Source organism: Natrix helvetica, assembly GCF_964273705.1.
Source record: "Natrix helvetica genome assembly, chromosome: 6".
Lineage (NCBI taxonomy): Eukaryota > Metazoa > Chordata > Lepidosauria > Squamata > Natricidae > Natrix > Natrix helvetica.
Genome location: NC_138553.1, coordinates 76,060,157 through 76,075,259, shown reverse-complemented (window position 1 = coordinate 76,075,259; position 15,103 = coordinate 76,060,157). Strand labels below are relative to the sequence as shown.

General features: G+C 47.0%; 1 protein-coding gene across 1 annotated transcript in view; it reads right to left on the bottom strand.

The window, feature by feature from the left end:
* The window catches only part of ETV6 (ETS variant transcription factor 6), a 130,334-nt gene that overhangs the window by 27,407 nt on the left and 87,824 nt on the right, over positions 1-15,103 (bottom strand). The window contains exons 3-4 of the mRNA XM_081958002.1: positions 8,049-8,213; positions 4,407-4,541 (exon numbers count right to left, since the gene is read on the bottom strand). Coding sequence (XP_081814128.1) covers positions 4,407-4,541; positions 8,049-8,213 — 300 coding nt within the window. The remainder of the gene's footprint in view (positions 1-4,406; positions 4,542-8,048; positions 8,214-15,103) is intronic.

Genomic DNA, 15,103 nt, shown 5'->3' with positions numbered 1-15,103 from the left:
TATGATTCACACAGCCAAAGTCATAAACAAGAAAGGTCTCTCTTTGTTTCGCTATTTAGGTCAATCTTGCCCAAACGGGCACAAGGAAGTGAAAACTCGGGTGCCAAGCCAGGCCTCCGTCTGCGGTGGCAGAATAATGTTTTGGAAAGGGGAGAGAGAGCTAATGACAAAGGGGACATTTGAGGCCCTTGTGTGGCCCCGGGGTGAGGCTCTTTGTGGGGAGCAGAGCAAATCAAGGATGCTGAAGGAAAAACAGATTTCTGGATTCTGACGCTGCATTAACATCTAAATCGGATGTAAACCCTGGTAACAATCAGACCTGTGGACTTTAACTCCCAGAAAACCCCAGCATACTAGGGTTGTGGCCTACCACTGTACGAATCTGGCAGCAGATTCGGACAGTGAGGAAGTTGGGGAGGAACCTGGGCCAGTCCTGGAGTCTGGGGAAGGCTCTGATGAGGGCTCTGCGTCGGAGGCAGAGAGGGGGCCAGGACCATATGCCAGCTATCAGCTGCCTTCAGAGTCAGACATCAGTGAGGCAGACGAACAGCTGGAGCCTGTTCCCAGTGTGCGCATGCGCAGAGTTGCCAGATGAAGGGAACAGCTAAAAAACAGGGGTCGACCTGGGAGTAAGGCAGAGGTGGTATTCAGCAGGTTCTGACCAGTTCTGGAGAACTGGTAGCGGAAAGTTTGAGTAGTTTGGAGAACCGGTAAATACCACCTCTGACTGGCCCCACCCCCATCTATTCTCTGCCTCCCGAGTCCCAGCTCATTGGGAGGAAATGGGGATTTTGCAGTATCCTTCCCCTGCCACGCCCACTAAGCCACACAGAAGGTTCTGATGAGGGCTCTGTGTCGGAGGCAGAGAGGAGGCCAGGGCCGTATGCCAGCTAACAGCTGCCTTTAGAGTCAGACATCAGTGGGGCAGACGAACAGCTGGAGCCTGTTCCCAGTGTGCGCATGCGCAGAGTTGCCAGACGAAGGGAACAGCTAAAGAAAAAGGGTCGACTTGGGAGTAAGGCCACAGGTGGACAGTGAATGGCCCCTCCCAGAGGAAATAAAAGAGGAGCGAAAGGGGAGTGCAGTTTGCAGGAGACTGTTAGTTCGCTTAATTGGTTTGTGACACTCCGAGACTCCTTGCCAAGTTTTGCAGATATTCAAGCCAGATAAGGTCTGTGACTGTAAATCCTCCTTGGAAAGACTTTGCTGGATGTGAATGAGCTGAATTCACAGTAAATTAATAAAAGAGTTTTTTGTCAGGACAAGGAGTTTGCTTTGTGCTCTTGGGAAGCCTCAGTCAGAACAGTACTTGGGGGAGGTGGGATTATCCACCTGTGAACTGTAGGTAGAAAAGATTTCTCTCTCAGTCCAGTATCAGAACAAACTTGGTCACATTTTCTCCAACTCATATTAAAGATTTTGTGAGAGGGGGGCTTTCTTCATCGGATACACAGTGCTAAATTGATGCAGGATGAAGGAAGCTGCAACCTACACGTGCTTTTTGCCTTTTTAATAACGCGTGAGTTGGAGAAAAAGAATGCTAACGGTCACCTCCCAAATTTGGGCTACCATAGACTGACCCAGCTTTCCTTCTACAATTCTTCTCCCCGACTAGAAGAAACTGCAGCTGCAATTAAATCAGTAATTCCAACGAAACACCCTCTTCCTCCGCTTTTCACTTCCACCAGAAATGCAAACGTACAGCTTTAATTGTAGGAGCCGGAAATGAAAGAAAGCGATCAAAGAGATTTTGGAGCGTTGGAGAAGGTGGGCGCCAAGTATAGGGAATGATGTCTTCAGATGATTGTGGTGGAGGGGGTGAGGGGGTGAAAAACAGCTCTGGTTTTGCAATGAAACAGTGTTTCTGGGCCACAAACTTAATCAGAGTCTGCTAATCTTTCAAAGGCAGTTGGCCTGCAGAGACATCCATGACTGGAGGTAACTACCTTATTTTTCAGACTATAAGACACACTGGAGTATAAGACGCACCATGATTTTGAAGAGGTAAATTAAAAAAAAAAAGTTTTTGCAGTCTGCAGGCCTCCCAAACTCTCTGCACATCTCATTTTTTGCCAAATAAAAGACATGCAGAGCTTTAGGAGGCTTGTACAGTGCTGCTGGGGGGAGGCAAAAACGGTCTGTTTTTGGCTCGTTTTTGCCCTCCCCAGCCCCCAAGATCACTTTGCAAGCCTCCCAAAGCCTCCGCACATCCATTTTTGCAAAGGGGGTAGGGATTCAGTAGGCCACAAATGCTGTATTCAGTGTATAAGATGCACCCAGATTTTCACCCTCTTTTTTAGGGGGGAAAAAGGTGTGTCTTATACTCCGAAAAATACGGTAAGTCAAGATAGCGCCAACAATTGTGCTCTTGCAGTCCCCACTCCTTTCTAGCAATCTGTCCACCATAAACCCAGGGTTAATTGGGATTAAACTCCCCATCTGCAATGTTGTCTGAAAAAAGGACGAGAGCGTTCAGAACTATCTAACTCGTAGCCAATTGAGTCAAAGATATTCTGCCAGGCGCATGCAACCAGATCAACTCGGGAAGAATCCAGGTTAGTGCATTGTACCTTTAACAGTGATGGCAAAACTTTTCGGCACCGAGTGCTGAAAAAGGAGCGAGCGCCTGCAGCACCGAGTGCCGAAAAGGGAGCACTTCGTGTGGGCGGGTGTGCTTGTCTAGGTCGCGACCGGGAAGAGGAGCTGCCCAGGGGACTTGCGCATGTTGGAAAATGTACTTCCGGTTTCTGGTGCACACATGCACGCCAGCCAGCAAGTCTTCGGGTTACTGCTGCGCATGCACACACGCCCATCAGCTGGCCAGCGGGCATGCTCACACCGGAAAATGGAAGACCAGCCATCACGGACCTATAATAATAAAAACCTCCCCAGGCTATTTTCCTTCCCCTGGGAACAGACAGATAAACATTCAAGGAATTTAGGGAGGAGTCAATCCTATGCGTCTCTTGTGGCTACAAAAGAATTCAAGGCTAGTTCCCTATTTGACCCCTCCTTTCTGCCTAGCTGGGAATTTCCCAACATTACCAAACTATGATTCTCTAAAAACTTCATGGCTACTTGTGTTTGTGATCCAACATTACCCTGTGGGGAGCGTGACGTATAAAAAAGGGGGACTGATTTTGGTATCCTGGCTATGATGGATGGGAATGTAAAAAAAACAAACAAACTAATACCAGATTGTGTCTGCAAAACACACAATTAAAACTCTACCCTTTTATACTTGAGTTATGCATGCCAATGTCCTGGATACAAACCCTGACAGAACTCTCATAGATTTTTATTATTGTTTCCCCCTTTTGGAAGAAATATCCATCTGGTTCAGTTCCAAGCGGGGAGAAAGACCCTGGAAACATGGAGGCTGATTGGAAAGATGGTTTAATGGAGTAGAACCATCAAGCACATGGTCCTGGTACAGCTGACCACATGGAGTGAAGAGTGAGGGTTATTTATATCTTCTCTTGGGCCTTGCCCTTCAGCTTCCTGTTCCTGTGCAAGAACATGTATTCTATTGGCTGTAGTCAGACTCCCATGGGGCCATGTGGGGTCATGTTGGTCTGAATCAAGGTTGGTTGAAGCCTGGAGGCAATGTCCCCAGGTGATTGTGCCATGTGGTGAGCTCTGCTGATTGATAATCCTATAAAGGTCATGTCTTAATCCCATCAACCTGGAGCTGAAGGTCTTTTGTCTTGTAGATAGGCTGGCCCAGTCCTTCTCAATGGGCACCAAATAACTCCTGGGGGCAAGGATCTGAAGTTCTGAGTTTCGGTCTCCCTTAAGATTTCCATTTCTCTTTTAGGGGAAATATAATATTCTTTTAAATATTTCTCAAAATATCTCATTCTTCTAGAAGGGGAGACTTCCCACACTCCTAAACATTAACATTAAAAATTCAGGAATTGACAGACCTTCCTACTCCCACAAGCAACCAGAAATCATTAATCACCATCTTTTCCAAACCTGGCAACTTTGAGATGTGCAGACTTCAAGTCCCAGAATTCCCCAGTGCCTGGGGAATTCTGGGACTTGAAGTCTGCACATCTTAAAGTTGCCAGGTTTGGAAAATACGGCTGTAACTTTTCAGGCATATTCAGGATTCATAAATCACAGTTATAGAAGCGATCTAAGTAGGATGCCACACACATTCCATGCTTCAACACTGATGATGTTACCTAGCTGGGTAATGAGACATCTGCAAGAAAACAAGCAAGCCCAGAGAGCACCCAGGGGGCCCTTCATTTCAACCCTGATTTGCAAACATAAACATTCTCCTTTATCAGTATGCTTCCCCCCACACACACACCAATTGTCCTCTTTCTTTCCACAACATCACCTGACCTGTTCATGTAATTTTGCTCCTCGTAAAACAAAGAGACCCTTGCGGTTACCTTCATCGTGATTCTGGTGCAGCATGACATCTGGCGGAGCGTGAACAGAATTCCCAGGGTGGAAGAAGGGAGAAAACAACATATGAGAATTTCTTTGCTTCAAGATGTGCTGAAGAAGCTCATATAAAACATCACCTGGAAGAAGAGGAAGAAAAACACCAACTCAGGAAAATGAATTTTTAAAGAGTTTGAGATCCAAAAAGATAGAAAGGCAGGTTACCGTATTTTTCGGAGTATAAGACGCACCTTCATCCCCCCCCCCCCAAGAGCATGAAAATGTCGGTGCGTTTTATACACCAAATACAGCCATTTTTGGCCTCCTGAAGTCCCGCCCCCACATCCCATTTTGCAAAAAATGGGCCATTTTTTTTTTGCAAAAACTGAGGGTTTTTTTTGCCTTCCTCCAGCCCCCAGCAGCACTCTGCAGACTTCAGCATCCTATTTTTCAGGCTCCCACATCCCATTTTTGCAAAAAACGGGCCCATTTTCACAAAAACGGGGTCATTTTTTCCTTCCCCCAGCCCTGCTGAAGCCTGCAGAGTGCTCCCCAGGCCTTTTTTTGTCTTAATTACCTCTTCAAAACTTGGTGTGTCTTATACACCGGTGCATTTTATAGTCCGAAAAATATATAAAGTATATTTATTCACATGTTTATTTGCATTCGTTCTGATACTGCCCAGCTCCCAGGATAATAAAACATAAAAGTTCCATGGCCCCTTCCTTTCAAGGCACAAAACTCTGCTTGAGCTGCAGAAAAGTATTTACAGCTGGTCCTCGGCTTATGACCACAATGGAGCCCAACATTTCTGCTGCTAAGCAAGACAGTTGTTGAGTGAGTTTTGTCCCATTTTACAACCTTTTTTTGCCATAGTTGTTAACTGAATCACTGCAGTTACTAAGTGAGTAATATGGTTGTTAAATGAATCTGGCTTCCCTTTTGACTTTACTCCTCAGAAGGTTGCAAAAAATTATTTCGGAACACTGCAGCCATTATAAATATGAGTCAGTTGCCAAGTATCCAAATTTTGATCACACGAGCATGGGGATGCTGCAATGGTTTAAGTGTGGGAAAAAAGTCATAAGCAGTGGTGGGATTCAAAATCGGTTCTGTGGCTGTGGCTTCGTGGCCGTGGCTTGGTGGGTGTGGCAGGGGAAGGATACTGTAAAATCTTCATTCTCACCCCACTCCAGGGGAAGGATACTGCAAAATCTTCATTCTCTTCCCACTCCAGGGGAAGGACACTGTAAAATCTCCATTCCCACCCCACTCCAGGGAAAGGATACTGCAAAATCTTCATTCCCTCCCCACTCCAGGGGAAGGATACTGTAAGATCTCCATTCCCACCCCACTCCAGGGAAAGGATACTGTCAAATCTCCATTCTCTCCCCACTCCAGGGGAAGGATACTGTAAAATCTTCATTCCCACCCCACTCCAGGGAAAGGATACTGCAAAATCTCCATTCTCTCCCCACTCCAGGGGAAGGATACTGCAAAATCTCCATTCCCTCCCCACTCCAGGGGAAGGATACTGTAAAATCTTCATTCCCACCCCACTCCAGGGGAAGGATACTGTCAAATCTCCATTCTCTCCCCACTCCAGGGGAAGGATACTGTCAAATCTCCATTCTCTCCCCACTCCAGGGGAAGGATACTGTAAAATCCTCTTTCCCTCCCGATCAGCTGGGTCTCGGGAGGCAGAGAATAGATGGGGGCAGAGGAAAATCGACTAATTTTTTAAATCCCTCATGGGCCGCCAAAAGGCAGGAGAAGGTCCAGAATTTTCTTGTCTCATATCAGAATAAAAAACTAAGTCACATGGAGGTAGATTCTGATTTAATTTTGGCAATGTAGCAAACTAGAACCCAGATCACTTCTCTTAAGTGATTCTACCCATCTACTCTGCATTCACTCAGTATCCCAGCATTTAAAAAACAGCCTTCTCTACTGGACTGAGCAAATCTAGACGGCATACTAAAAAGCAGAGACCTCACCCTGCCAACAAAAGTATGCATAGCCAAGACTATGGTTTTCCCAGTTGCAATGCATGGCTGTGAAAGTTGGACCATAAGGAAGGCTGAGCACCAAAGAATTGAGGCATTTGAACGATGGTGCTGGAGAAGACTTCTGCAAGTCCCGTGGACTGCAAGGCGATCCAACCGGTCAGTCCTAGAGGAGATCAACCCTGACTGCTCTTTAGAAGGCAGATCCTGAAGAGGAAACTCAAATACTTCGGCCACTTAATGAGAAGGAAGGACTCACTGGAGAAGAGCCTCATGCTGGGAACAATTGAGGGCAAAAGAAGAAGGGGACGGCAGAGAATGAGGTGGCTGGATGGAGTCATCGAAGCAGTAGACGTGAGCTTAAATGGACTCCAGAGGATGGTAGAGGACAGGAAGTCCTGGAGGAACATTGTCCATGGGGTCGTGATGGGTCGGACAGAACTTCACAACTAACAATAATTACTAGATTGATAACAACTGCTAGGTTGACAGACTGACTTTCAGAGTTTCACATACCAAGCTAAAGCACTTTGTGTAGCTGGAGTTATAATTTGGTCAGCTTTCTAATGTTGTGCTGCAGTTATTTTTAATGCTACAACTTGCCTACTATTACTCTTTAAAACATTCTTCACCTCTGCTATATACTCTTTCCAGTAACATTATATGCTGCTCTGAATATCGTGCATGAAGTAAGTTATGAATATTTCCAATACATGCATTTTTCACACCATACCAGCAATTATCCTTGCAACAATATGACAATTACCAGAAGTCCAAAGAATTAGTCAAGAATTAATCCTTCAGACTAGCCTTATCTCAATTTTTTTTTTAAAAAAATGCTTATTTTTTAATAGGTTGTACAAATGGTCCCAATCATAATACATCCTACCACTGACGAAATATTCTGTGACATCCCAATTTGCTATCTAGTTAACTGGACAATAAAATGGTCACATGGTCGGCTGCAAAATTGTACGCAAAAACTAATCTTCAGTGATTCCTTTTCACATCTGTGGCATGCTACGATATTCATTTTGTACCCTCTCTCCCACAATATTTTTATTACTGACTTGGAGGAGGAAAATGCTTATGACAAAAATGAATGAAGCAGCTAATACTCTGGAAAATGGAAATAAAATTTGTACGATGAGAATGAATCAAATTTCCATTTTCCCCATCCCACTTACCCCCCCCCCCCGCCCAAAAAAAAGAGTTTGGAATTGTTTTATTTCTCCCTTCACTAGGCTCTTGTATTATTTAAAATAATGATCAAAATGGAATCAGTATTAAATGGAATTTGTTTGCTGTTAGGGTCCACCCCATCTAAACTAAATCGGGTGGCTTAGCCAATTTCTGCCGCAAGTAAAAATGTGTAACAATGATAAAAAGTAAAGGTAAAAGTTCCCCTCGCATATATGTGCTAGTCGTTCCTGATTCTAGGGGTGGATGCTCAGCCGAAGAGCCAGCGTTGTCCGAAGATATCTCCATGATCATATGGCCGCATGACTAAACACCGAAGGTGCACGGAAAATATTGCAGATGAAGATTCTCAACCAATTCTGATCTCTGACAGATTTTACACTGTTGGCTTGTAATGCAGTAAGAGATCGCCTTCTTTAATTAGTTCTTAAAATTACTTACCAGAATGCGGAGATCTGTATCGGAAGTCCTCTTTGGTTAGTAGCAAAAGAGCTTTGCCATTCATCTCAAAGGTATTGCTGTCAATGGTTCTAAGGGAGAACTCCTTCTCCGCCCACTTTAGCCATTGACCCACATCGTCTCTGCTCCAGTAGATGGGTTGCAAACCTGTAGAGAAATCAACAGAAGGAGGTCAAAAAAGATGCTGACAATCCCTTGGTGGAGGCCAGCAGGATGCAGGAGTGTGGAGAAGTGTGGGTAATGGAATAAGCATTTCGAAAGTACAAGTGTGAGGCATGTGCATTAAGTTAGAGAAGTTAGAACTCATGGATCGGAGATATCCCGGTCTTCTGATACTAACCGCAACGCAGTCACTGTAGATCAGGGGTCCTCAACCCCCGATCCACAGCGTGCCAGCAACTAGCCCTTGCATGCAAGCAAAGCCCCACCTGTGGGGATGCAGGCAGCATGCAAAACCATGCCCCCGCCGATCCTTGGAAAAACCTTTCTCTACGGAATCGGTCCCTGGTGCCCAAACGTTTGGGGAGCCCTGCTGTAGACATTCATCTCCTCCATGTGGCTGCTCAATCTCAATCCCCCCCCTCTCTTTTTTGGAGCACGTGTAACTCCTTATTTCTGCAAATGCTACCTGCCACCTGATTAGACAAAGAACAAAGATCAGGGGTGTCAAACTCGATTTCACTGACATCAGGGTTGTGTTTGACCTGGGGAGGGGGGTGGGGTTGGCCAGCTCGATGTAACTCGTGTGATCAAATGCCACTTTTGCTAGTAGTTCGTTTTGCTAGCACTCTTGCCAGCAAAAAGGGAGCTCGTGAAGTCCCAGTCTCTGTTTTCGCTGGCAGAGGGCCGCTGGAGGCTGTCGCAGCCGAAAACGGAGACCTGGAGGGCTGCACGTAGCCCTCACGAGCTCTGTTTTTGCTGGCAGAGGCACCGCGGGCCGGTCCTTCTCCGTTTCCAGGGCGGCCCCACTGGTCAGACCTAAGCACTCTACAGGCCGGATCTAGCTTGAAGGCCTTGAGTGTAACACCCCTGAGCAAGATCAAGGAACACGTCCCATACCCTCATAATCAGTCAGGAGAAAATGAACTCTGACTATAGATTTAGTCTATGCACTCTGCCCTTAGACGTAAGACTTAATCTTGGAACCACAGGAAACCCTCAGAGAATCAAGGGGAGGAGCTTTCACCTGCGGGAAAGGAGACACAATCTTTCAGATTTGGGTTAATGTCAGGGTTCCAAATAGTATCCAAAAGTAAATCAGAGTCCAAAGCAAAATATTCCTCAAAGTTCCAATTTATTTAGAGAGCCATGTTGGCACATCTGGGAAAACCCGAATCTGAAAGCTGTTCGGTTTTCCCCACCAAGTTGAAAGTTCAGGATCTTGCCCCCACACCCACAAGTCCATCACATGGTCCAATCTTCCACTGCCATGCTGGCAGTTCCACCCATCCAGCTCTGGTCAGGTGCAGAGACAAAGGATGACCTTGGCTTTCTAGAAAGAATGTTGTTATGGCTACATAGCATCTAACTCCGTACAATCCCCCCCTCCCATTTTCCCACCATAGAAAATGCATAGTAGAATAATAAAAAGTGTGGCAGGCCAAAGATCCAAAAGAAAAAAGATGGCTGCAGGCCTGGCACTGCCATTGGGAGAAATGGGGAAGCTCCACCCGCCATCTTCCAGGTAATACCACTGCTGTATAGAGCAACATGCCACCATGAAGTCCTTTCCAGTAAAGGAGAAATTCAAAACATAAACTTACTGTACATAACAACAGAAAATTACAATGTACAATGATAAGAGCAAAGCCACTGTCTTCCCATACTTTCTGTTTCTTTCTTTGATAGTCCCATATCTGTAAGGCTACAATACTGAACTTTGCCATTGTGGTATGATTTTAGTGTCTTCACCTGCCAGCCAACAGATGAGTCTGCAGCTTCCTGATTCTATCATTTCAGGAGATGCAAAGCTAATTGTATTTGTGTCCAGATATATTACATTTTTGGGATCAGGTAGAAAGAATAAATATCAACACACACAAAATAGAACTTGCACAAACTGCTGCCTTTGGAGAACTTCTACGACTTGCTATATTCAATAACTTCTACGACTTGCTATATTCAATATGGGAGATGGGCAAAAGAAGACTAACTAATAAATCTGTACATAGGTTGAATTAGATGGATATGTGTTTTGATAAAGTTAATTTTCTACGTTCTCAATTATCTGTACACAAATTCAACAACAGGAGTCCACAAATACAGCCAACAGGGACATCCATAAATTGAAGTTGGATATATTGAGAAACTCTCCAACATCACTGAAAATTTCTTTTTTAAAAAATAGCCAAGACAAAGGGCAACATTTGCCCTCCCCCCCCCCCCCGAAATGACATCAGGCACTGGAAGACGGATTGCTAAAAATACTGAAGATTGCACTTTGCTCTTTCTCTGCAAAACCTTTCTGTTACGAGACGGGTACAAAATTGCATTTCCTTTTTCCTCTTTGAGGTAAAATAAATCAAAAGGTTGAACTTTGCTCGCTACAAATTGGTTTAAAAGTAGTGTATGTTTCAAGTTGGAGAGAGGCAAGATGGGCACCCCGTGCTTCCAAATCCCATCCTGTCCCTCCCCTCCTAGGAGTCTCCACACGGCCTGTTTTGGATGTGAAGTAAGTGCAGGGCCTGCACGGCAGCTCGGGGAGGGGGAAAAAATGGGCCTCCCAGAAGCTCCAGAAGGTCTCCGGAGTCTGAGGGAAACAGTTTTTGCCCTCCCAGAGGCCTGAGGAAAACCTCCGGAGCCTGGGGAAGACAAAAACACACACCCCCTCCTGCCGTGGTGCAGGAGGCCAACTAGGCCACGCCCACAGTGGCCACACCCACCTAGCAACCAGGCAGAGAACCCGTTGCTGACATTTTTGAAGGCCATGCCTGGCTGAGGTCCTTCAAATTAGCGCATGGCTACAACCGGATCAACCTTGACTCAAATCAACCATGCCTGTTCTTTGGAACATCAGACATTGATGCTGAAGTTCAAATACTTTAGCCAACGAATGAGAAGACAAGATCCTGAGGTTGAGAAAGATGGAAAGCAGAAAAAAGAAGGGGACGGCAAATGAGGAGAGGGCCTAGATGGTGTCCATTGATGCAATGAAGATGAATATAGGCAAACTTTGAGAAACAATAGAGGACGGAGGGGCCTGGCATGCTATGGACCGTGGGATCACAGAGTCAGACACAGCAACTAAACAACCACAATCACATCATGAGAAGAAAACTATTTTCTTCTGACTTTCTGAGCACACATAATAATAATAATAATAATAATAATAATAATAATAATAATAATAATAATAATAATAATAATAATAATAATAATAATAATAATAATAATAATAATAATAATAAAATTTTGAATTTATTAGCCGCTCCCTCTCCACACAGGACTCGGGGCGGCGTACAATAAAACATATAAAACATAAAACATATGTGCAAACACATAAACATCCAAATACACACATATACAAAGACATACATGCACGGAGGAGGTAACAAATTACATCACATGAATGTTAAAAATCAGCCATTAAAATACCCCATTAATAATACCACAATTTAAAATTCAAAAGGACTGTCAGGAGGAATAAGAAAAAATTACGGTTGAGCCAGGCCAGATAATTGAAAGAGGTGGGTCTTCAGCTGTACACGGAAGGAGCGGAGATCGGAAGTAATCCTGATGTCACGGGGGAGGTCATTCCACAGGGCTGGGCCCATCACAGAGAAGGCTCTGCTCCTGGGTGTCGCCCCCCGACACTGTTTAGTGGACGGCACCCGAAGAAGTCCCTCTCTGTGTGAGCGGATTGGTCGTAGGGATGTATGGGGCAGGATGTGATCCCGCATGTAACTAGGTCCTGTGCCATGAAGCGCTTTAAAGATCGTAATCAAAACCTTGAAACGCACTCGGTAGACTACAGGAAGCCAGTGCAGCTCGCGCAGGAGAGGTGTTACAGGGGAGTATCTAGTCCTCCCCATAATCACCCGCGCGGCCGCATTCTGGACCAACTGCAGTCTCCGAGTGCATCTCAAGGGAAGCCCCATGTAGAGAGCATTGCAGTAGTCCAGGCGAGACGTCACCAGCGCATGGGTGACTGTGCGTAGGGCATCCCGGTCCAATAAGGGGCGCAATTGGCGCATCAGGCGAACCTGATGGAACGCCCCCCCTGCCACGGCTGTTACATGGTCATCCATGGACAGCCGGGCATCCAGGAGGACGCCCAAATTGCGCACCCGTTCCACGGGGGCCAGTTGCTCGCCCCCAATGGCCAGAGATGGAAGCAACTGGTTGAACCGGGGGGCCGGAAGCCACAGCCACTCCGTCTTGGAGGGGTTGAGTTTTAGTTGGTTGCCATCCATCCAGACCCGTACGGCCTCCAAACACCGGGACATCATTTCAACGGCCTCGTTGGGGTGGTTCGGGGTGGAAATGTATAGCTGAGTATCATCAGCATACAGATGATATCCCACCCCAAAACCACGGATGATCTCGCCCAGCGGTTTCATGTATGTGTTGAACAGGAGAGGCGAGAGCACCGATCCCTGTGGCACCCCACATGTGAGGGGGCTCAGGGTCGATCTCTGCTCCCCTGCCAACACACGTTGCATCCGGCCAGAGAGGTAGGAGCCAAACCACCGTAAAACAGTGCCCCTGACTCCCAGCCCCTCTAGCCGGTGCAACAGGACACCATGGTCGATGGTATCGAACGCCGCCGAGAGATCTAATAGGACCAGGATAGAGGAACAACCCCTATCTCTGGCCCTCCAGAGATCATCAACCAACGCAACCAAGGCCGTCTCCGTGCTGTGCCCGGGTCGGAAGCCGGACTGGCGCGGGTCTAGATAATCATTCTCCTCCAGGTGACGTGGAAACTGTTGTGCCACCACACTCTCTACAAACTTCGCCAAAAAGGGAAGGTTGGAGACTGGACGATAATTGACTAGCTCCGTTGGGTCCAGGGAAGGCTTCTTGAGCAGGGGCCTCACAACCGCCTCTTTCAAGGCGGCCGGCAGAAACCCCTCGCCCAACGAAGCGTTCACTAGGCCCAGGAGCCAGTCGCGTGTAACCTCCCAGGATGCCAGTACAAGCCAGGAGGGACACGGGTCCAATAAACATGTGGTAGGTCGCAGACGTCCACGCAACCTGTCCAAATCTTCGATGGCAACCGAGTCAAACTCCTCCCAGAGTGGTCCCTCAAGACTCGCCTCGGGCGCCTCCACTGGACCACTGAAAGGGGCCCATCCCATCCGGATTTGAGCGACTTTGTCCTGTAGATATTTCCCAAACTCTTCTGCTCTGCCCTGTAAAGGGGCTTCCCGCGGCCTCTCAAACAAGAGGGAGCGTGTCACCCGAAACAGGGCGGCAGGGCGGTTATCTGCGGACGCAATAAGAGCGGCACAATGTTGACGTTTGGCCGCTCTTAATGCCACAAGGTACGTCCTCAAATAGGCTCGTGCCTGTGCTCGGTGAAATTCGGAACGGGAGGATCTCCAACGACTCTCTAGGCGTCTCTTGTGGCGTTTCATCACCCTTAGCTCCTCGGTGAACCAAGGGGCCAGGGTGGTTCGTCGCCGCAGGAGAGGCCGCAAAGGCGCCACTCGGTCTAGGGCCCCGGCAGTCGCATTATTCCATGCGTCTACCAGGTCCTCCACCCGGGGGCGGGTCAGGTCTACAGGAGGTGGCCCAAGCTCTGTCTGGAACTTATCTGGTTCCATCAGGCGCTTGGGGCGGAACCATCTAATACCTTCCGGTTCCGCCTCCCCGCAGCGGAACATAAAATACCTAGATGTGACTTCTGTTAACATAATAGCTTGCTGCTTTCTAACCAACTGGCGTCCTATGTTGGCACCTTAAGCAAATTGGAGGACTTGATCAAAGGGAATGTCTTTATTTCTTCCCATCCCATTGCTGCGCCGCAGGCAAAAAAAACCCAAAGTAATTTCTCACTGAATTGACAGAGCTCAGATATGAATAGGTTGAGGACCTACGCTACTCTGAGGCTGCGCATCTTCTTCTAACTACTAGATCGGGCAAAGATTGAAAGTGTAAAGAGAAGGCATCCACAGGGAGGGTCAAAAAAGACAAAATGGCTGCCACGGTTGTGCCATTAAATCTTCCCCCTTTTTCATGCGCATTCAGAACCAACATCTTGATTTTTTGGGTGTGTGTGTGCAAATGTCCTTGCTTAAATGCAGGCTGCATTGTGTCGTTCCCATTTCCTTTTATTTCAAGCAGGACCAAAGCTATAACTCAGTGATGGCAAACCTTTCTTCCCTCAGGCGCCAACCCCTAATTCAATGACCCCTGCAGGTCCCGCCCCCGTGCATGTGTGCGACCCCCCCCACTCCCCGCGCATGCACGCGCAACCCTACACACACCCCACGCATGCATGCGCCTCTCCCAGCAGAGACCCAAACATCAGCTGGCCAGCGGGAAGTGCGCACACATGCGCAATGGAGCTGTCCTGGGCAACAGCTCGCGTGCCCGTAGACATGGCTCTGCATGCCACCTGTGCCACGCGTGCTATAGGTTTGCCATCACGGCTACAGCTCATGGGCCACAATTAAAAGGGGGAATAGTTGGGTTTCAACAGTATTTATTCGTCCTCAATTTCTCCTCCTTCCTTTTCCTTGGGATATATCATAAAACTAGCACCGAAGGGAGAAAGAAGAGAAGAGAAGGAAGGAAAAATAAGCTGCGATATTTCAGAACATTTCAACAAGTGGGTGGCAGAAAGCAGACATTGGGTGGGAAAGTAAACATACACACACACACAAATATCAAATGTGTGTGTGGGCAAATCCTGCACAGCACAAGCAAAGGCAGGGGGAGCATTTTGATGCTAATTATAACCTACAGACTCTTGAGCCACACAATCTTGGCAAAAACACGCCAGCTTTTGAAATCAAGCTAGGAAGGATAGCTACGGGGGCATTTCGGAACCGAAGACTGGAATAAAGGAAAGTAATCTATTTTGGCAGCCT